The sequence below is a fragment of the Hemitrygon akajei genome, chromosome 3 (assembly GCF_048418815.1).
Source record: "Hemitrygon akajei chromosome 3, sHemAka1.3, whole genome shotgun sequence".
NCBI classification, from domain to species: domain Eukaryota; kingdom Metazoa; phylum Chordata; class Chondrichthyes; order Myliobatiformes; family Dasyatidae; genus Hemitrygon; species Hemitrygon akajei.
Genome location: NC_133126.1, coordinates 168,115,424 through 168,138,399, shown reverse-complemented (window position 1 = coordinate 168,138,399; position 22,976 = coordinate 168,115,424). Strand labels below are relative to the sequence as shown.

The 22,976-nt window shown below is 39.0% G+C and overlaps 1 protein-coding gene across 4 annotated transcripts in view; it reads left to right on the top strand.

The window, feature by feature from the left end:
• The window catches only part of fxr1 (FMR1 autosomal homolog 1), a 76,602-nt gene that overhangs the window by 23,610 nt on the left and 30,016 nt on the right, over nucleotides 1–22,976 (top strand). For all 4 annotated transcript variants that reach the window (XM_073041252.1, XM_073041250.1, XM_073041249.1 and 1 more), the window contains exons 3-8: nucleotides 1,048–1,141; nucleotides 4,370–4,441; nucleotides 5,679–5,827; nucleotides 9,327–9,420; nucleotides 13,146–13,262; nucleotides 20,302–20,472. In XM_073041252.1, the coding sequence (XP_072897353.1) occupies nucleotides 1,048–1,141; nucleotides 4,370–4,441; nucleotides 5,679–5,827; nucleotides 9,327–9,420; nucleotides 13,146–13,262; nucleotides 20,302–20,472 (697 nt within the window). The remainder of the gene's footprint in view (nucleotides 1–1,047; nucleotides 1,142–4,369; nucleotides 4,442–5,678; nucleotides 5,828–9,326; nucleotides 9,421–13,145; nucleotides 13,263–20,301; nucleotides 20,473–22,976) is intronic.

Here is a 22,976-nt window from a genome sequence, read left to right as displayed (position 1 = left end):
TAAATTCCACAATCTTCTCTTCTGGTTTTTTCCACATTGAGACTCAAGTTGTGCTCACATCATTCTACCAACCATTTTACTTCATCTCTGTACACTGTCTCATAGTCATTGTTGATTATGTCAGCCATTTGTGTCATCAACAAATTTCATTCTGTTTGAACTGGATTTAGCAGTGCAGTCATATGTCAGCAGCATGAACAGGTACAGGCTGAGCATGTAGCTCAGGGGTGCACTGGTGCTCAATGTGATGGTAATGGAGAGGTTTCTGCCAACACAGACTGGCCTTTCCTAAAGTGCATAAAAGTGTTTTGGTCCAAATGCAAGTCTGGTCTAAGATGGTGCTGGTGAAAGTCAGTGCCTTCTTGCTGGTGGCAAATAAATTATTGAAACAAATACATGTAGAAATTGGACAAGGTACTTGTTTGTGAAATACTCTGGTTCCATTGGCTGCATAAGTCTAGGGAAGACAATCTCCAGCCCCACCAAACATTTGAGACTGAAGTGCCAGTGTCCCAAAACCCCCTGTTTGTGAGGATGCTGTGTGATTTGTTACCCTGTTACAAATAAGGACCACAACATAACAGACAGTACACAGTATACAAAAAAATGATTTAGCTTTAGAATTCTTAATTTGACTTGAGGGTTAGTAAAGAAAAAGCAAAAAAAGAGCCCATTTTAATGAAGCAGTCTAATGTGCACAAGTTGGAGCTCACAGTTTCCCCATCGCCGATCTTCCTTAGATCTCCCCGGCTTTTTCGAATCATGGCCCCGCTCTTGGTCGAGTCCAATGACCTCTTCTCTCCGGCCTCTTCTCCCTTCATCTCCTGCTGAACAAAAGACCCAGCTCACACTGGTGTCAGGCACACAACACTAAAACACACTCCCTTTATTGGACGGCTCGCATTCCAAAGCACCCGTTGTCTCTAACCATAACCCAAACACGGCTTTTACATTGACAGTGAAACCTTTCCCAGGGTGTTATATTAGTACAATCTGAGCTTTTAAATGTTTTACTTTTCCTAATTAAAACTGATTTTTCTTCAAAAGTTGGCAACCAGCACGTCGGATACCTTTCTGTGATGTGAGGTTACCACCCCCATCTGATCTCAAAAAGGAGATAAGTGAAGGAGATGAGGTTGAGGTAAGTTGTTTTTTTAAATGATTGCTTTGCCATTTAAAAATGAACAGTGATTTTTGTTTTGTGCTAGTGATGCAAGAATTTTTTTGAGTTTTCTATTCATTGTCAGTTTTTGCTACTGTTAGTCATGCAAATTCCAGGTGGAGATCAGGAATACCGTTGCACTCAGATGTAGAAGGATTCTTCATTGCTGTTTCTGTAGCAATTTTAGAAACATAGAAAACCTACAGCACAGTACAAGCTCTTTGGTCCACAATGCTGTGCCGAACATACTTAATTTAGAAATTACCTAAGGTTACCCATAGTCCTCTATTTTTCTAAGCTCGACACACCTATCGAGAAGTCTCTTGACAGACCCTATTGTATCCGCCTCCACCACCCTCGTCAGCAGCCTATTCCACGCTCTCACCACTCTCCGCGTGTAAAAAAAACACTTGCCCCTGACATCTCCTCTGTACCTACTTCCAAGCACCTTTGAAACTGTGCCCTCTTGTGTTAGCCATTTCAGGGAAACATCCAATCCAGGCAACATCCTTGTAAGTCTCCTCTGCACCCTTTCTATAGTTTCCACATCCTTCCTGTACTGAGGTGACCGGAACTAAGCACAGTACTCCAAGTGGGGTCTGGCTAGGGTCCTATATAACTGTAGTATTACCTCTCGACTCTTAAACTTAATCCCACAGTTGAAGGCCAATGCACCATATGCCTTCTTAACCACAGAGTCAATCTGAGCAGTAACTTTGATGGACTCAGACCACAAGATATCTCTGATCCTCCACACTGCCAAGAGTCTTGCCATTAATACTATATTCTGCTATCTTATTTGACCTATTAGAATGAACCACCTCACACTTGGAATTTTGTTTTGCTAGTCAGGGTTGGTAGCCCTGAGCTGAAATCCTGAACCTGCAGGACCAGTGGGCTGTTCTTAGTCTGGTCATACTCTTTGACTTGTTTGGCATGGGTGACGCTACCAAGAGCCAACGCATAAAGCTCTGACTACAGCCAACATAGTTCTATGGGTTATTGAGGCATGCAAATCTCCAAACCACACAAATTTGTTGTCCTCTTGGAGGAAGATTTATATGAGTGATAATAAATCTGATTCTGATATGGATCTCAATTGTGGACTGGAAGGGGGCAGGAAAATGAGAATCGTGGTTAAGAGTGGGAAGCACTAGAGAGACATTTTGTAATAACCAATAAACCAGTTGTTTGGAATCAAATTTCCTTGTCTGGTGTTTCAGGGCTGGGTATATCTGCACCCCACCACCTGCCCGTGGTACTGCTCTGTCACCTGTTCCATACCACTCCTGCAGTGCTTTGCCCTCACCATTCCCAACATCCTTTGCTCAAGCCTGATTTACAAACTTGTCCTCTGTTCCATGTTGGCAAATGCAGTACTGTGCAAAAGTCTTAGGCACCTTAGATTTATATTTGTACCCAAGACTTGTCTCAGTACTGTAAATGTCTGTGACCAACCTTGAATGTCTATATTGGTAAAATAAGCATTTTTGACATATAAAAATGTTATTTCTGAAAACATTTTGTATAGCACTGAATGTTAAAACATTTTTATGAAGGGTAATGTGAATCTGCTCAGCTGATGTGATTTTTTATTATTGAGAGGCTGATGGCCATGTGGCTGTCCATTTTAATTGTGTTGACATAATAGTTTGATGTAACTAAGTGCCTTATGAGGGCATTTTAGATTGCAATCAGAAACCAGAGATTTCCATTTGTCTCACCCTCTGAATTTGACTTTGATTTGCAACATGATTAACTTAGGTCTTTCAGTACATTGAGGCTGTTATAATTGTTTTTATTGAGATCCAATTTCTGGCCTTTCAAGCCACACCACCCGGCAACCCCCAATTCAACTCCAGCCAAATCTCACGATAATTTACAATGAACAATTAACCTACCAACCAGTACATCTGTGGACTGTGGGAGGACACCAGAGTTACTTGGAGAAAACAAACTCCTTACAGGCAGCAGCGAGAATTGAACCTGGTTTGTTGGCACTGCAAAGAATTCTGCTAACCATTATGCTACTATGCCAGTCATTGTGTCTTCTGCAAGTACAATCAGTATTTTTGATACTAGCTGACAGTTGATGTGGATGAGTATTCCTCAGACTGTCAGAGCTTAAAATACTTTGAGACAGTCAACCAGATTGATTTCTCTGACAACAGTTGTGCATGTGGCTGATTACCATGATTGTTCAGGCTTTCTTCTCTTTATTTTCATTGCCCACTGTTGTAGATGCGTAGTCAACTGTATGATCGATTCCTTATTGGGGAGGAATTGTTGATATCTTGGGTTAAAACCTTATATCAGGACTGAAAGTGGAGAGGGGAGATGGGCAGTGTAGAGAACAGAAGAGGAGTGACATGACAGGAGCCTGAGCTGATTGTTAGAAGGAAAATGGTGAAAGATGACAGGCAGGTTATGCTAGGTGTTGAAGGAGAGGGCATGTAGTTGAGAGGCTGTGGCAAGTGAACGATGAATGGAGGAAGATGAGATGGCAGTAAAAATGCAGATTGAGTGGGGTGGAAGGAGGGAAGTCTGAAAGTTGGAGATGGTTACTGGAGAAAAGTAAGCAGTGACACAGGGCTACCACTGCTAGAATCTGATAAATAAAGGTGGTGATAGTGGGGAATGTAAGATGGAAGGGGAAAGATTTTGGAGTGGTATACACAAAGTACACTGCAGATGCTGTGGTCAAATCAACATGTACAAACAAGCTGGATGAACTCAGCAGGTCGGGCAGCATCCGTTGAAATGAGCAGTCAACGTTTCAGGCCGAGACCCTTCATCAGGACTGATTGGAGTAGTGGTGGGAGGGTGGTTGGGGAAGGCAGCCTGAAGATGAATTGTGTGGATGGAATCAGGAAAGAGTTGAAGGTGGTGAATGGGTGTGGTTGGAAAAGGGGCAAATGTTCATTTGTAACAGGTCTTTTTAAAGGACTTGGCTTTTCAAGTTGAAGGTCTATTGTTAGTTCTATATGGGGTGTTTAAGATGGTATCAGATCTCAAGATTGTGAAAATTATGCCTAGCTTTGCATCATTGTATCTAGCATTCTTTATATTTAAAGTAAGTTTCAGTTTTGCAGATTTGAACAGTACAATTTTAGCAATAGCTTTTGAGTGAACACCAAATATAGTATCAGAATTTTAGAAGTTTATAAGAAACATCAACTGCTTTTATTTTGTCTTTATTCCTCTAAGGTTTACTCGAGAGCAAATGAACATGAGCCCTGTGGTTGGTGGCTTGCTAAGGTTCGGATGATGAAAGGAGATGTAAGTGGGAAAAGAAAACTGGATAATTGGTTTTGGTTTTTTTTACAGCAATACATTGCAAGTTATACTGTTGGTGTGGTTTTTCAATATTTAAGCCTAGAGGCAGTAATAAAGCTTTAATTAAGCCATGATACAATATGGCATACAGTTATGAACACCTTTTGAAGAGGAGTAATTTAAACCATAAGTGAAATAAATAACAGCATAATAATATACAGAAGTATACCATTGTAATGAGAAATTTGAGATAATTAGTTGATATCCATCACATTTGAATTTAATTTTTTTTTCCAAATTGTGAAATGGTTCGATTGTGACTTCGTATGAACATTTTCCTTTGTGGCATTCTGATCTCTCTTTTGTTGGAGCAGCAGCAGGCATACTTAATGAAATGAAATTACAATACAGGACATTGTGCTAAACAGCATGCCACGTGATCTAGCCACCAATTAGTAAGATTAAAGTTATGTAGTCTTGCTGCATTTAGTTATGATTAGTGTTGGAGCATTAAATACTTAACCACAAGGTGGCTCCACAAACATCCCTGTCCTTAATCATGGCAGGATGCAACACTGGTACCTAAGGCTGAAGTATTCTTAACCATATTTAGCAGGAAGTGTAGAGTGGATGATCCATCATGGCTTCCCCTCATAGAAGCCAATCTGGTTTGCTATTCATAAACTAGCCAAGAGCACTGGATAAAGCAAAGGTTTTAATATGAGACAATATCTTTATTATACCAAGGAATTTTGTTCTAAAATTAGCTGTTTTTCTAGCCAAGTTGTTCTGGTATACTATATTTACAGTACAGCACCTTCCTGACAATAAGGAGAATTGTTTAGCTATGTCCTTCTCGTATATTTTTAAAAGTCAAGATAAATCTGATCTGGCTTATTACTTTGAAGCAGTCATTTTTATAGAACGTTACAGTACAATCCCTTTGGTCCATAGTGTTGTGCTGACTTTTTAACTAATTCTGAGATTAATCTAGCTCTTCCTTCCCACATAGCCCTTCATTTTTTTTGGTCATTGAAACTTGTACATCTACTGATGGAAAGTTGCATTTATTTTAAGTATTTTGGTGTGTTTTTTAAAATATGTTCTAGCCTTCATACTGACCATTTTTTAAAGCTGGTAAATGTGTTGGCTTTTGCAATTTTTAAAAAAATATTTTGAAAGCACTTAGTATGTAAAATTGGATTTTGTAGTAAAGTTTGATTATTTTGTGTTTGTGTAGTTTTATGTCATTGAATATGCTGCCTGCGATGCAACCTACAATGAAATTGTTACTTTTGAACGATTGCGTCTAGTGAATCCGAGTAAGGCAATTACAAAGAACACATTCTTTAAGTGCACAGTTGATGTTCCAGATGATTTAAGGGAAGCGTAAGTAGAAGATTTGTACACTTGTATACCTTAACCACCTTTGTTTAAAATATATAGATTGCTTTTTCTTCAGTATCATGGTGGAGGTGGCTCTGCTGTTTGTCATTTTTTAACACATGGTATTTCAAACTGGATAAACAACATTTGACCCAGATTAAGAACATTAGACAACCACTGAGTAAGGATGTCCTTGTGTTGTAATTTGATAGATAGATAGATAGATACTTTATTCATCCCCATGGGGAAATTCAACTTTTTTTTCCAATGTCCCATACACTTGTTGTAGCAAAACTAATAACATACAATACTTAACTCAGTAAAAAATATGATATGCATCTAAATCACTATCTCAAAAAGCATTAATAATAGCTTTTAAAAAGTTCTTAAGTCCTGACGGTTGAATTGTAAAGCCTAATGGCATTGGGGAGTATTGACCTCTTCATCCTGTCTGAGGAGCATTGCATCGATAGTAACCTGTCGCTGAAACTGCTTCTCTGTCTCTGGATGGTGCTATGTAGAGGATGTTCAGAGTTTTCCATAATTGACCGTAGCCTACTCAGCCCCCTTCGCTCAGCTATCGATGTTAAACTCTCCAGTACTTTGCCCACGACAGAGCCCGCCTTCCTTACCAGCTTATTAAGACGTGAGGCGTCCCTCTTCTTAATGCTTCCTCCCCAACACGCCACCACAAAGAAGAGGGCGCTCTCCACAACTGACCTATAGAACATCTTCAGCATCTCACTACAGACATTGAATGACGCCAACCTTCTAAGGAAGTACAGTCGACTCTGTGCCTTCCTGCACAAGGCATCTGTGTTGGCAGTCCAGTCTAGCTTCTCGTCTAACTGTACTCCCAGATACTTGTAGGTCTTAACCTGCTCCACACATTCTCCATTAATGATCACTGGCTCCATATGAGGCCTAGATCTCCTAAAGTCCACCACCATCTCCTTGGTCTTGGTGATATTGAGACGCAGGTAGTTTGAGTTGCACCATATCACAAAGTCCTGTATCAGTTTCCTATACTCCTCCTCCTGTCCATTCCTGACACACCCCACTATGGCCGTGTCATCAGCGAACTTCTGCACATGGCAGGACTCCGAGTTATATTGGAAGTCTGATGTGTACAGGGTGAACAGGACCGGAGAGAGTACGGTTCCCTGCGGTGCTCCTGTGCTGCTGACCACCGTGTCAGAACTACAGTCTCCCAACCGCACATACTGAGGTCTATCTGTCAAGTAGTCCACTATCCAATCCACCATGTGAGAGTCTACTCCCATCTCCGTTAGTTTGTGCCTTAAGATCTTGGGCTGGATGGTGTTAAAGGCACTAGAGAAGTCAAGGAATGTAATCCTCACAGCACAACTGGCCCCATCTAGGTGAGAGAGTGATTTGTGCAGCAAATACATGATAGCATCCTCCACTCCCACCTTCTCCTTATACGCAAACTGAAGAGGATCCTGGGCGTGCCTGGTTTGTGGCCTCAGATTCTGTATTATCAGCCGCTCCATGGTCTTCATCACGTGCGACGTCACTAATAGACATGACAAAAATAGCCAGAGTTCAGGAAGACAAACACATTAAAGTGGGCAGGTGTAAGGCACTTGAAAATTATTGCAAGTTACACATCTTTGGGAAAATACAAATAAATGGCAAACGTGAAAATCTGTAGATACTAGAAATCCAAACACAAACAAAATGCTCGAGGAGCTCAGCAGGCCTGGCAACATCTGGGGAAAAGAGTACGTTTGACATTTTGGGCTGAAACCTTTCAACAGGACTGGAGGAAACAAAGGTGAGTAGTAGATTTAAAAGGTGGGGGCAGGGAGGGAGAAACACAAGGTGATGGGTGAAACCGGGAGGAGGAGGGGTTGAAGTAAAGAGCTGGGAAGTTGATTGGTAAAAGAGATATGGGGCTGGAGAAAGGGGAATATAATAGGAGAGGACAGAAGGCCATAGAAGAAAGAAAAAGGGGGAGGAGCACCAGAAGGTGGTGATGGCCAGGCAAAGAGATAAGGTGAGTGAGGGAAAGGGGCTGGAGAATGGAAGGAGGGGGCATTATTGGAAATTTGAGAAATTGTTCACACCATCAGGTTGGAAGCTACCCAGATGGAATATAAGGTGTTGTTCCTTCAACTTGAGTGTGGCTTCATCGTGGCGGTAGAGGAGGTCATGGATAGACATATTTTAATTCCACTTCCCATTCCAATGGGTGGCCGCTGGGAGATCCTGCTTCCTTTGGTGGATGGAGCGTCTGTGTGCAATGCTCCTGGTGTGACCTCTTGTATATTGGTGAGGTCTGACACAGGTTGGGAGGCCACTTCACTGGGCACCTACAATCCTATCACCTATCACCTTGTGTTTCTCCCTCCCCTGCCCCCACCTTTTAAAACTACTGCTCGTCATTTTTTTTCCGCTCCAGTCCTACTGAAGGGTCTTGGCTTGAAACGTCGGCTGCACCCTTCTCCATAAATGTTACCTGGCCTGCTGAGTTCCTCCAGCATTTTGTGTGTGTTATATAAACTAAATGGCATATTTTTAAAGCAAATCCATTATGGAGACCTGGAGTAATCTTGTATACAAGTTTTAGGCGCTGGGAAAAGTTGGCAATACTTTATAAATGAAAGTAGAAAATGCATGTATTTAAATTGTAGTTCAGTTATTACTATTTGCTGGTTACCTTTGGCTAAAGTATTATTTCCAGATTTTATTAAGGACATTGGAGATATCAGGAGGATGTACAGGCCAATGATCTTTAGTGATATGGAAAGAATAGTGAAATTGGAGTATCTGAGGCAGAGAGCCCAAAGGATGTTTAATGGGTGAGAGGTTTGGGGGGAGGTAGCAGGAATTCAAGATTATGAAATTGTGAAGATGCGTAAGCAGACTTTCCCTTTGACATTGAAATTGGCAATGAAAGACAAGATAATTGACAGGCTGGAGTACCATGCACTAGAAAGGAAGGGGAAGAAGCTAGAATGAGAAGTTAGGTGGAGGGGAAGGAGATGGGGAGGGTAGGTGGGTGGGCAAAGGGGGTGAAGTGAGAAGCCTGGAGGTGTTGGGTGGAAAAGGTAAAGGGCTGAAGAAGGAATCTGATGGGAGTGGAGACTGGACCATGGGAGAAAGGGACGGTGGAGGGAAGTGACGGGCAGGTGAATAGAGAAGGGGTAAGAGGGGAGCCAGAATGGAAAAAGAAGAATCGGGGCAAGGTGAGTGCCATATTTATACATGAAGTATGATCTGGAATACATGGCTAGGAGAGGTGGTGGAAGAAGATTTACAAAGCAATTGAGAAAGTTTTTGTGTGCCACAGATGTGGTAGACTGTATTGCACCAGTGCTGTTTGATTCTGACCTCAATCAAGGTTAGCATTTTCGGGGCTTTATTATTGTAATTTCTATATTTTTAATGCAGAACTACTGGAATATTTTAGCCTGTCAGTCAATTGTGCATTGAAGTATTTCATCTAGATTTGACACTCTTCTTTTATTTTATGCAGCTGCGCATATGAAAATGCACATAAAGATTTTAAGAAGGCAACTGAGGCAGACTGCGTTTTCTATAATGCTGACACTGGTCAGTTGTTGGTTTTGGTAAGAACCAAGCACATAATCAATCTCAAAAGTGTTTTGCAATCATAATGGGGCTTTGAGATTACACTTTTAATACTAGACTTGGTTTCTATTATCTTAGGAAGCATTCTCTTAGTTTTATGGGGATGGAGCACATCTCTCTTCTCTCTAAAAGACAACAAATGTGAAGAGAAAATTGCAACTTCATTGAGAAAAATGATCTTGGAAATTCATATAAATAGCAGGATGGATGTTGAAAGACTACTTCTGTGTTGTAGGAGGCTTGGAATTTGTCATAATCTTTGGAAGAGGAATTGGCTCTTTCTGAGTGGGATGAGAAGTTTCTTTATTCAGGGCTGTGAATCTTTGAAGTTCTCATCTCCATTGAGATGAGGATCCTTGCTACTAAGTATGTTTAAGGTCTGAGACCTTGAACATTAGCTATCAAGGGATTTGGAGAATTACAGAGCTTGAATTCAGATAAGGGATTAGAGTCATGGAGCAATGCAGCAGGGACACAGGCTCTTGGTATTCATTTCATTGAAAGGTTGATTTGTCTCGAGGCCATCTCTCACTTCCACTTATTGTGTCTTTTGATGTTATAAATTTTAAATGTATTTCAGTTCTAGTAGTTTTGATTTGAAGTAAAGATTAATAAATAGGCAAATACTTTCATTAATGAAAGTTAGGTTGGAAGAATATTTGTTTTTTTTACAAAAATAAAATTTGGACTTGAATGTGCAAATTATGCATTTTCACAGTTGTCTCAGTTTTGTCACTAGTTATAGCAGTCCTTTAAAACATTGTGGGTGGAATATAATTTAACTCTGATAACCCATGTGGAAATTGCTCAATTTATTTTGTGGAGATTAATTATTGGAATTCTACATGTGTTCATTGACAGTTGTGCAGTTTGAGTACTGTGACATGGGGACAGTTTGACATTCTAAGTGCGCTAGAGATTCATGTGCTTTGTAACAGTAGCATTTAATTTGATGGTTGGGGATTCTTATTGACAGAAAAGCAACTTGAAACTATAATGAAACTCCTTGATTTACAAATTTTCAATGTTAAATATTCTTTAGAATACGTATCTTATTTTTGCTACAAGAGAATAATGCAAGACTTGAATGTGAAGGTTGTTGCTGTTTCTCAAAATGCTGACATGTTCAAACCAGTCTTTACTGATTTTTCTGAATGTCTGATGTGTGTAGAAATTGTATTAATATGCATCTTGTGGGGAAGGCAGCAGGTGTAGATACCACGGAATTGAAAGCTTTTACAAAGTGAATTGTAAATCAAGAAAGTTAGCTTCTCTCCTAAACACAAGGCAGGATGTTTTGAAAGGCTTTGCTCTTTGTGCATTCATTTAGAGCAGGCGTTTCTAACCTGTGGTCTGTGGACTCCTCGGTTAATGGTAGAGGTCCATGGCATAAAAAAGATTGGGAAGCCCTGATTTAGAGCGAAGAAGTTGCTCCAGGCTTGAAGATACTGTAACTAAAAATTGCCTTGCAATTTTTTTGTGGCTGAAACTTCTCTTGATCTACCACTCAAAACGCAACAATTCAATCTTCAGTGGTGTGGTGATGTAACAAAAGTCTGGATGACTGTACTATTCCAAGATCATATCAGCTTAGATCTCTTTCTTCCCCGGCCCCCATTGAACAATATTGTGCAAAGTATACCCTGCGACTTGCTCATCATTCATCGTGCTTTAAATATCTGATTAATATTGAGAATGTGGCTGTCCTAATCAAGTGACCCTCTTGGCCTGATTTGTGTTGCACCAGGAACCTGGCCTTAGCCTTTGTTCACTCTTCCTTCTAACATGTACAGGTGCACAGCCAAGCAGTAATTCCCATGTGTATAACTGTTGTTGCCATGCAGATGGAATTTTGTTTTTATAATGTCAGTTTTCAGTCCGAGCAGATGTTAAATAAATGAATAAATTTGGGGACATTGCCCCTGTCTGTTTGTTATTCGTGTTCCTTCAGCAAAGGTTCAGATAATGAAGCCAGACCATCCGGATCTTGTGTTCTCCTACATCACTTCCTCTTTAACATGATTGAGCGACTATCTCGCCCTCTGGCTGAGTGGCACTCCCCACCCTATAGTATTTCAGTGGTAATAGGCTCGGCAGTGGAGCTTGTTGCCGTAAGAAATATCTGGGTCGAGGAAGGGGGGCATGGAGCTAAACAGAGAAGGGAGGCAGCACTTCCATTACACTATATCCAGACAGTCAGATAAACTGTAGAGCAGGGTTTCCAAAATACTTTTATGTCACTGATCTGTCATGAAATTTGTTTTGCGGCAGCAGTAGAAGGGTGGGTGGTTTAGTAAGTTTGCAGATATGAAGATTGCTGTATATAGTATAGAAAACTGGCAAAGGTGATGTAGATTAGTTGGAGGTAGGAGTGGAGAAATGGCAGGTGGGGTTTAACCCAGCCAAATGTGGTGTTGAACTTTTGAGGATCACAAGTTTGCATGGGTTTCCTCCCACAGTCCAAAGACACATCAGTTAGTAGGTTAACTAGACATTGTAAATCAGGTTGGGATTAAATCAGTGGGTTGCCTGGCAGTGCAGCTTGAAGGGTTTATTCTATGCCATATTTCTAAATAAATGTAAAGGGACAAAACCCTTAACAATGTTGATGTGTAGAGGCTATTGGGGTCGAATTCTAGAGCTTCCTGATAGAGGCCTCACTGGCTTCATTTACTGTTGGCCCTCCTTATCCGTGGGGCATTGGTTCTGGGACCCCCTGTGGATACCAAAAACTGCAGATGCTCAAGTCCCTTGTTTAACCTTGTCTCAGTGCAGGTGGACTTTAGGACCTGGGGGAGCTCAGACCCGCCACCCCTGACTGCAGCTGAATCCGCAGTGTTTCTGTTCTGTTGACGGAAAACAATCACAATTGAAAATAAAGTGGAAATAATAAAGTGATCGGAAAGAGGTGAAACGTCATCGTAAAAGCGTTAGGCTACAGTCAGTCAACGATTGGAACAATTTTAAAGGATAGTGAGAATAATGGAGTATGTGAAAGGTCAAGATAACAGTAACCATTCTGAAAGATGATCATTCTACCTATAGAGTGTAGTATCAGATGTGACTACATAATGGATGATGCATTGCATTTCCATTACGAACTTTAACAAATGCAAGAGGAGACAGTTCTGACATCCTTAAGCTGCTTTCATCAGCCAATGAGAAATACAGGCAGACCTTTGGAATCAACATTGCAGACTCTATCAAACTTCTTGCTGGTGTCACCATTTAAATGTTTGTGCCTTCTCTTCCTCTTAATTCTCTTGCTGCCACCTTGACATACAAAGTCACTATTACTGTTAGCTTAAAGATTTTATTTCTATATTGTTTCATAAGAAGGATGTCCGGCCTATCAATATTTTTGTTGCACATTTCTCTTGATAACAGGGTAATGTTTTTTTATGATTTTTAAAAATTTAATACTTTTGTAAGTGGTATGGGTACTTCTATTGATGCATTTTTAAGCAACTAGTTTTTGTTAACAGATTATTAAAGACTGACATTTTCAATTTACTTTTGCAAACTTGACTTCCTATAAATAACTGGTTTTTGTAAATCAAGAAATATTTGTATACATTAATGAGAGGCAATGTCCAATTTAAAGTTCTTACAAAATAAAAAGTTTGTAAGGAAGGAGTGGGAGATTTATTGTTGAATCTTTAAAATCAATGCAAAAGATGTTTTTTTTCCATCTTAAAACCAGTCCACGAAAGAGGCTACAGTGAAGAGAGTTAGCATCCTTAGTGATATGCACTTGCGTAGCATTCGTACAAAACTCATGCTTGTGTCCAGAAATGAAGAGGCAACTAAACACCTGGAGGTGAGTAAAACCTATTTTTCATTTTAAACTACTTGTTCTTATAAGGTTTGAAGATGACTTTAATCATTGATTTTATTTTTAAAGATATAGGACATAGAATATAAAACACTTTTAGTAAGGGAATTAAATTTCATAAAATATGAATGATATCAGAAAGGAAATTGTAAACATTTTAAAAATTTGATATTTTTGTGGCATCATGTATGGATTAAAATACATATTTCCTAAATTCTGCAGTTTTCCTGATCATTTATAGAATCATTAATTCTATAAACGAGAAGTAAATTCTCCTGAAACGAGAGTATAGGGAGTTAGGAAGGCAGTTAAGAAGAAGGACCGCAAAGGTAGTAATCTCGGGATTACTGCCTGTGCCACGCGACAGTGAGAGTAGGAATGGAATTAGGTGGGGGATGAATGCGTGGCTGAGGGATTGGAGCAGGGGGCAGGGATTCAAGTTTCTGGATCATTGGGACCTCTTCTGGGGCAGGCGTGACCTGTTCAAGAAGGACGGGTTACACTTGAATCCTGGGGGGACCAATATCCTAGCGGAGAGGTTTGCTAGAGCTACAGGGCAGACTTTAAACTAGTAAGATGGGGGGGCAGGAATCAATTTGAGGAAACTATGGGAGAGGAGGTTAGTTCACCAGTAGAGCAAGTAAGTAGTGTGTGAGGGAGGAAAGGCAGGTGATGGAGAAGGGATGCGCTCAGCCCGAAGATGTCGGGGAGAAGAAAGAAAAGGATAATAAATTTGAATGCATTGTTAGGGATGAAAAGAGAGGAGGAGGTGGAGAGTATCTTAAATGTATCTATTTTAATGCTAGGAGCATTGTAAGAAAGGTGGATGAGCTTAAAGCGTGGATTGATACCTGGAATTATGATGTTGTAGCTATTAGTGAAACATGGTTGCAGGAAGGGTGTGATTGGCAACTAAATATTCCTGGATTTGGTTGCTTCAGGTGTGATAGAGTAGGAGGGGCCAGAGGAGGAGGTGTTGCATTGCTTGTCTGAGAAAATCTTATGGTGGTGCTTTGGAAGGATAGATTAAAGAGCTCCTCTAGGGAGGCTATTTGGGTGGAATTGAGGAATGGGAAAGGTGTAGTAACACTGATAGGAGTGTATTATAGGCCACCTAATGGGGAGCGTGAGTTGGAAGAGCAAATGTGTAAGGAGATAGCAGATATTTGTAGTAAACACAAGGTGGTGATTGTGGGAGATTTTAATTTTCCACACATAGATTGGGAAGCTCATTCTGTAAAAGGGCTGGATGGTTTAGAGTTTGTGAAATGTGTGCAGGATAGTTTTTTGCACCAATACATAGAAGTACCGACTAGAGATGGGGCAGTGTTGGATCTCCTGTTAGGGAATGCGATAGGTCAGCTGACAGATGTATGTGTTGGGGAGCACTTCTGGTCCAGTGATCACAATAGCATTAACTTCAATATAATTATGGAGAAGGACAGGACTGGACCTAGAGTTGAGATTTTTGATTGGAGAAAGGCTAACTTTGCGGAGATGCGCAGGGATTTAGAGAGAGTGGATTGGGTCAAGTTGTTTTATGGGAAGGATGTAATAGAGAAATGGAGGTCATTTAAGGGTGAAATTATGAGGGTACAGAATCTTTATGTTCCTGTTAGGTTGAAAGGAAAGGTTAAAGGTTTGAAAGCGCCATGGTTTTCAAGGGATATTAGAAACTTGGTTTGGAAATAGAGGGATGTCTACAATATATATAGGCAGCATGGAGTAAAGGAATTGCTCGAGGAATATAAAGAATGTAAAAGGAATCTTAAGAAAGAGATTAGAAAAGCTAAAAGAAGATACGAGTTTGGTTTGGCAAATAAGGTGGAAGTAAATCCGAAAGGTTTCTACAGTTATATTAAAAGCAAGAGGATAGTGAGGGATAAAATTGGTCCCTTAGAGAATCAGGGTGGTCAGCTATATGTGGAGCTGAGGGAGATGGGAGAGATTTTGAACAATTTTTTCTCTTCGGTATTCACTAAGGAGAAGGATATTGAATTGTGTAAGGTGTGGGAAACAAGTAAGGAAGTTATGGAACCTATGACAATTAAAGAGGTGGAAGTACTGGCGCTTTTAAGAAATTTAGAAGTGGATAAATCTCTGGGTCCTGACAGGATATTCCCTAGGATCTTGAGGGAAGTTTGTGTAGAGATAGCAGGAGCTCTGACGGAGATCTTTCAGATGTCATTAGAAACGGGGATTGTGCTGGAGGATTGGCATATTGCTCATGTGGTTCCATTGTTTAAAAAGGGTTCTAGAAGTAAGTCTAGCAATTATAGACCTGTCAGTTTGACATCAGTGGTGGGTAAATTAATGGAAAGTATTCTTAGAGATAGTATTTATAATTATCTGGATAGACAGGATCTGATTAGGAGTAGCCAGCATGGATTTGTGCGTGGAAGGTCATGTTTGACAAACCTTATTGAATTTTTTGAAGAAGTTACGAGGAATGTTGACGAGGGTAAGGCAGTGGATGTAGTCTATATGGACTTCAGCAAGGCCTTTGACAAAGTTCCACATGGAAGGTTAGTTAAGAAGGTTCAGTCATTAGGTATTAATGCTGGAGTAATAAAATGGATTCAACAGTGGCTAGATGGGAGATGCCAGAGAGTAGTGGTGGATAATTGTTTATCGGGATGGAGGCCGGTGACTAGCGGGGTGCCTCAGGGATCTGTTTTGGGCCCAATGTTGTTTGTAATATACATAAATGATCTGGATGATGGGGTGGTAAATTGGATTAGTAAGTATGTCGATGATACTAAGATAGGAGGTGTTGTGGATAATGAGGTGGGTTTTCAAAGCTTGCGGGGAGATTTATGCCAGTTAGAAGAATGGGCTGAACGTTGGCAGATGGAGGTTCTACATTTTGGCAGGAATAATCCAAATAGAACATACAGGGTAAATGGTAGGGCATTGAGGAATGCAGTGGAACAGAGAGATCTAGGAAACAGTGCATAGTTCCCTGAAGGTGGAGTCTCATGTAGATAGGGTGGTGAAGAAGGCTTTTGGAATGCTGGCCTTTATAAATCAGAGCATTGAGTACAGAAGTTGGGATATAATGTTAAAATTGTACAAGGCAATGGTAAGGCCAAATTTGGAATATTGTGTACAGTTCTGGTCACCGAATTATAGGAAAGATATCAATAAATTAGAGAGAGTGCAGAGACGATTTACTAGGATGTTACCAGGGTTTCAGCACTTAAGTTACAGTGAAAGGTTGAACAAGTTAGGTCTCTATTCATTGGAGCGTAGAAGGTTGAGGGAGGATTTGATCGAGGTATTTAAAATGTTGAGAGGGATAGATAGAGTTGACGTGAATAGGCTGTTTCCATTGAGAGTAGGGGAGATTCAAACGAGGGGACATGATTTGAGAGTTAGGGGGCAAAAGTTTAAGGGAAACAGGAGGGGGTATTTCTTTACTCAGAGAGTGATAGCTGTGTGGAATGAGCTTCCTGTAGAAGTAGTAGAGGCCAGTTCAGTTGTGTCATTTAAGGTAAAATTGGATAGGTATATGGATAGGAAAGGAGTGGAGGGTTATGGGCTGAGTGCGGGTAGGTGGGACTAGGTGAGATTAAGAGTTCGGCACGGACTAGGAGGGCCGGAATGGCCTGTTTCCGTGCTCTGATTGTTATATGGTTATAAGACAAATTACTTGCATTAATAGTTAATTTTAGAAAAAATATTAGCAATAATATTTAGAAATTCAAACTTTTACTTTTTCTGCATTTTTTGCAGTTGAAAATTTACATGGAGTGAATCGCAGTAATAACTCTTTTGACATAATATTACCAAAATTTCACTGGAAAATGTACATCGTGACTCTCACATATCAGTTGTACACAGGATGAGATTCCATCGTGGGATAAAAGATTGGTTTATTGCTGTCACATGTATTAAGTGGAAAAACCTGAATTGCCTACAGTTCACAGATCAATCTTTACAATATTGAGGTAGTACAAGGTTAGTTGTGGAGAAAGCATAGTCCAGCTGAGCAATAAGCTGCAAGTTCAAACATTGTAACTGTCCTTCAGCCTGGTGGTACATGCTTTCAGGCTTTGGTATCTTCTGCCCAATGGGAGCAGTGGGGAAGAAGAGAGAATATCTGGGGAGGATGACCTCTTTAATTATCCTGGCTGCTTTACTGGAGCAGTGAAAAGTGTAGAGTCTATTTAGGGGAGGTCAGTTTGCATGATGTGCTGAGCTGTGTTCATAACTCAATGCAGTTTCGTATGGTCAAGCCAGAGCAGTTGCTCTACCAAACCATGATAACTGTGTAGGTGCATCAATTTAAAAATTGGTGAAGGTCAAAGGTGACCTGCCAAATTTCTTTTGCCTTATGTATGGGCAAAAGTATGAGTGTTACTGAGCTTTCTTTGGCCATGGTGTCTATGTGGTTGAACCAGGACAGGGTATTGGTGATGCTCATTCTTTGGAACTTGAAGCTCTCAATCCTCTTGACTTCAGTCTTATTGATGTAAACAGGGGTGTGTGCATTTCCCCATTGTGAAGTCAGTAACTAGTTCTTTTATTTTTCTGACTTTGGGGGAAAGGTTGTTGCTGTTGTGACTCTGTCACTGGGCTCTTCTTTCTCTTTCCTGTACTTTGACTCATCATTATTTGAGATACCAATGATTGTGGTATCATTTGCAAACTTGGTGTGGAGCTAGAGCAGAATCTAGCCACATAGCGGTAGGTATAGAGGGAGTAGATTAGGAGGGTGAAGATGCAGCCTTGTGGGGCTCTAGTATTGAAGTTAATTGTAGTGCAGGTGGCTGCCTCCCCTAACTAATTGCAATCTTTTGGTCAGGAAGTCAAGGATCCAGGTGGAGATGTTGAGTGCCAAGTCAAGGACTTTGGAAATGATTTTGCTTGGAATTAGTATAGAAGGTGGAGCTGTAGAATATATACAATAGTTTAAGATGAATGTCTTTACTGAGCTGATGCTCTAGAAATGAGTGTAAGTTCAGGGAGATGGCATCTTCTGTAGTCCTGTTACAGTAGGTGGTAAACTGTAATGGGGGTATTACAGGACTGTTGTACTTGGAGCTATCCATTGTTGCAATCACATTTTGCTAAAGCAGATCCTAAATCTGGTTTGGGACTCCTAGTAAGCTCTATTTTGTCCTTTAGTTATTTTTCCCCTTCTCCCAACAATTCCCTCCTCCTTGTTCTGATGTTTTCCCCTAGCTCTAATCCTCTCAAATTCCCAGCCAATAATCTTGGAAAGTCACCTCCAGACACTGTTGTGCGGCTGTTGGCCATTTTATATCCAGCTGCCATTTCCCTACACCCAAACCCCTTGAACTTTGTCTTGATCCTTTAAAGCATATTACTACTTCATTTTTGTTGTATGCCACTTTAATGCCTTGCTGCAGTGCTCATCTAGGATAATTATATTTAGCCAGAAACATTAAAATTAGCATTGAGGAAAAAAATTGTAGCATTGTGGTATGCAAAGTATCTTAATGAAGTAAAGGGTAGTATTGTTTATAATGTAAATGATTTTTAAAAATTGAGTTGTATTTGAGTTGGGATATAGTTTACAATTGTGAAAGTATGAGCTTCTTCCAAGTGACTACTTACCACCAAGTAACTCGTACAAAAAAGACAAAGATTTTTTATTCCTGGCTTGTCTTTTTGAGGAGGTAACTGCTCTAAACTATTAGGTTTATTTTGTTTGTTGCTGTTATGAATATTTAATTTGTGGAATGGATGAAGAAATGTACATGGTATTGCTTTTCCAGTTGTTTCTCCAGTCCTTGATGAGTATGTCTACATATACCATGGTGTGCATTGTTAACTTGCGTTCCTCTTTGATTTGACATTTTAATTTTTTGCTCAGAATTAATTTATTTATAGTTTCACTGAGTAACAAAAATACGCTATAAAGCCACAGCCTGACATTGGATCTTAACTTCTCAAAATCTGCATAAGATTGGCTTTAATTAAAAAGACTTTCTAAATTAAGAGTTAATTTTGAGGAGTAAATGTGTAACTACAAGCGATCTCAAATCTGGAGAGCATCAACATAACTGCTTGATTTGGGTGGAAGAAATGCAGATGAAGATAATATTCTCTTCCTCAAAGGAGTAGGATTTGGAGGAAAGTTGATGGAGAGGTAAAGAAAACAAAAACAAGTTCCAGGAGAGAAGATTGCAGCTTCAGTTTTGTCTTTGAAAATTAGAAACTGGTGAAGAGAATGGGGGGGAGGGGGGGGGCTATATAGGTAGTATAAAGCCAAATATAATAAATATATTGATTCATTAATGGAGACAGGATTCCATTTTGAATGAATACTTGTCTTGACAATAATTTGTATATGTTGGCCCTTGTCTATTATAAAAACCTTTGTCATGCCATTGATTTAATTTAAAATATTTTCCCATTCATTCTATTGTGAAATAATAACTTTTGCAAACCAATTTGCTAGTTAGATCATCTTTTAAGAGTGTTTGAACACAGAGTTTCAGTATGTACAGAATTGCTGTAAAATTAGTATACCATGGATTTTTTGACATTCATAAATATAATTTGTTGATATCCTCAAGAGGATGGGTTATAATCTGAGACCATCCTGCAGGTGGGGCAGCATCTGTGGATAGAGAAACAGTTTAACCTTTCAGGTTAATGACCTTTCTTGAAAATACAGTATGGCTTCAAATGGAAACAACCAAGGAAGATTGCAGTGCTTTCATCTGTCGTGAGATTGATACAATGTGTGTAATGTTGCTATGATTGGAGACCCTAGATTTGCACCATTACATCATGTTAATGTGTTTCTTTTTGGGGGGGATTTTAATTGCTAATGGCATATGTAATTGCTACCAACAGAATCATTAGTATTCAAGTTTACCTTTTTAAATGAATGCCATAAGCTATCTTCTACATGCAAAATTAGTTCTTTTTAAGGACCATTTAAAAAAAATCAGTTTAAACTGTTTATTCCATGATCTGTTAAAAATGTCTGATCTGTAATCAGCTGAAATAATTACAGCTCTTGTTTTTTTTTAAACCAAACTGCCAGAGTACCAAACAGCTAGCAGCTGCATTCCAAGAAGAATTCACTGTCAGAGAGGATCTAATGGGACTCGCAATCGGAACGCATGGTTCCAATATCCAGCAAGCAAGAAAGGTTTCTGGTGTTACAGCAATTGAACTTGATGAAGAAACTGGGACATTCAGAATTTATGGAGAGGCAAGTTTGCAGACAATTAATAAATCTATAGATTTCATTAAAACTTTGACAACCCAAATAGAAGCAATATTTAACAATGCACTTTATTATAAAGAACTTAAATAAAATATCCACCAACATTGATACAAAATTGGTGTAGTTTTATGGAAACTTGAAATGAAGCTTTAATCATTTTTCCCTCATCCAATCAAGACACTTTTAATATTTTGGCTTCTTTTAGACAATCCCAGAAACACTATCAATTCCCTCTCCTATGGGTTGTTTGTAGTACTTTATTTGGGCCTGCTAACCTTTGTAGGACCATGAAGAAAAATGTTTACTTTAAAGAAAAGATGGCCTACATTCTATGCTTGAATTGTACCGGCTTGCTTTTGTCACCTCCCTGAGAAAATGAGAATTCTAGTGACAATTAAGTCATGTGTTCAAATTGATTGCGCAAAAACCATAGTAGTAAGGTTATATAATATTAAGTTTGTGTTGGCATATCTATAAAAAGGCTACAAATAAAGTACTTCAAGGAAATTTGTAATACAGCTCAGCATTTTGCCAGTAATAATATCTCATTTGAAAATCAGTGGTATGTTTACATTTATTCCCTTGGATAGCATAAGGTAACTAACTTTATTCTGATAAGTAGTCACAGCAAAGAAATTTATTGTTGGTACCAAGAAAGTATTCGTGCCAGTTAATATCTTTAAAGATAGCCTGTCAAAAAATGTTATACTTGGCATTTTAACTTTAGATCTTCCTATCTTTTCATAACCTGTGATATCCTTTGTTTATCATAGAAAGAGATCTAAAATTCAAATAATTTTGAGCAATGTCTGTTTTCCTATATTTACATATAAATACACTATGTATATATTCTTAATAAAAAGTAAAAATACATCGTTCTGATCTATTTGCTAAAATTTCTACTATTAATCTGTTGAGCAACACCCTTAGCATCGCATAATGAATGTAAGCTGCTTTGTTCAGTGAAACAATTTTGTGAAAGGAGATAGTCCTCAAAGTAGAATTATTGCTTGGCATAGTTGTAAATTTCAATTACAGAAAGGATATTCATATTTGCAGCAATATATGTTTCACTCAGTATTTGACCACTTCAGTTTTCAACAGGATCAGTTTGAGTTCTGTCCATTCATTGCTAAGCTTAAAATCATAAATATATCATCTAATATCATCAGCACAAGAACATTTGTGCGGTGCCATCTGTATCACAGTAACAAATGGATTATTTTTTTAAAAAAAGAGATAATGAATGCATTGTAGGTAGGGAACGAATCCATTTTCCACATCCTTATAGATGTAACAAATGGTACTGTGACAACTAATTTACTGCAGAGATTATGATACAAACTACTCCTAAGTTGGAAGATGTTCTATTTCCTACTGGAAGAAGAAATATTCAATTACGTCTTAACTGCTGATTTTCATTGCACTTACTGTGTGCTGCTATTGATTTCCGCGGTATAATTCAAGTAAAATCCATTTATAAATTCTAACAATAGTTATTATCCGATCTTGAATCACACTTAATGAAATGGTGTATTGAAATGTATGGGGCTCTATGATGAGTCATGAGCTATTGTACTGTGTTGCTTGTTTTTTAATATTAGCAGTTCTCAGTGTAAGAAAACCAAGGCTTTTCAATTAAAGAAAAAGTGCAGTAAATTTATTGAGATAGAGTGCAGCAAAATTGGGTAAACTTGTGCTTTAAAAACTCAACTTCCATTTCAAACATTGAAACTGCCAGCTTGGAGATGTTTAATTATAAACTGGAGTTTTGTTTCCTGTGTTGAGGACTTAAACTCAAATAATAGCTGCTAGTTTTTAAAAAGGACTTTTTTCTAGTTTGGTTTAAACTTGCTGGGCAATGAACAGTAATGTGAGATGAGCTGGTCCTCTGTCATCTGTTAAATTTCACTTGTCTGCATTTGAGACGTTTGTAATTTGTGAATAGAAGTTTAATTTGCGACTCATAAGTATTACTGGTCTTGACTATTTGCAAAGCTCTCTGAAGCTGTCTAATCCAGGAGAAAATTGGTGTTGATCTAGTAATGTCATCAAGTTGATTGTTGAAGAGATTTTCTGCATTATAATGCCAACCTGAAATTAATTAGTGCTGATGTCCCATAAACGAGCGCAGTCACAGTTCACTGCTATTAATAGAATTTGCGCAGTTCAGAATCAGGTTTAATATCAATGGCATATGTCATGAAAATTGATGTTTTGCAGCCATAGTACAGTGCAATACATAGTAAAAATACTATAAATTACCTAAGAAATGTGTGTGTGTGTATGTATATAAATATATAAAAATAATAAGTAGTGCAAAAGGAGGGGAAAATATAGTGTGGTAGAGTTCATGGGTTCATTGTCCATTCAGCAATCCAACAGCGGAGAGGAAGAAGCTGCTCTTAAAACCTTGAAGTGTGTGCCTTGCATCAGACTTGTCCACTTGATAAATATGTTATTAGAAAAGAAATAGAAATAAAAGTACT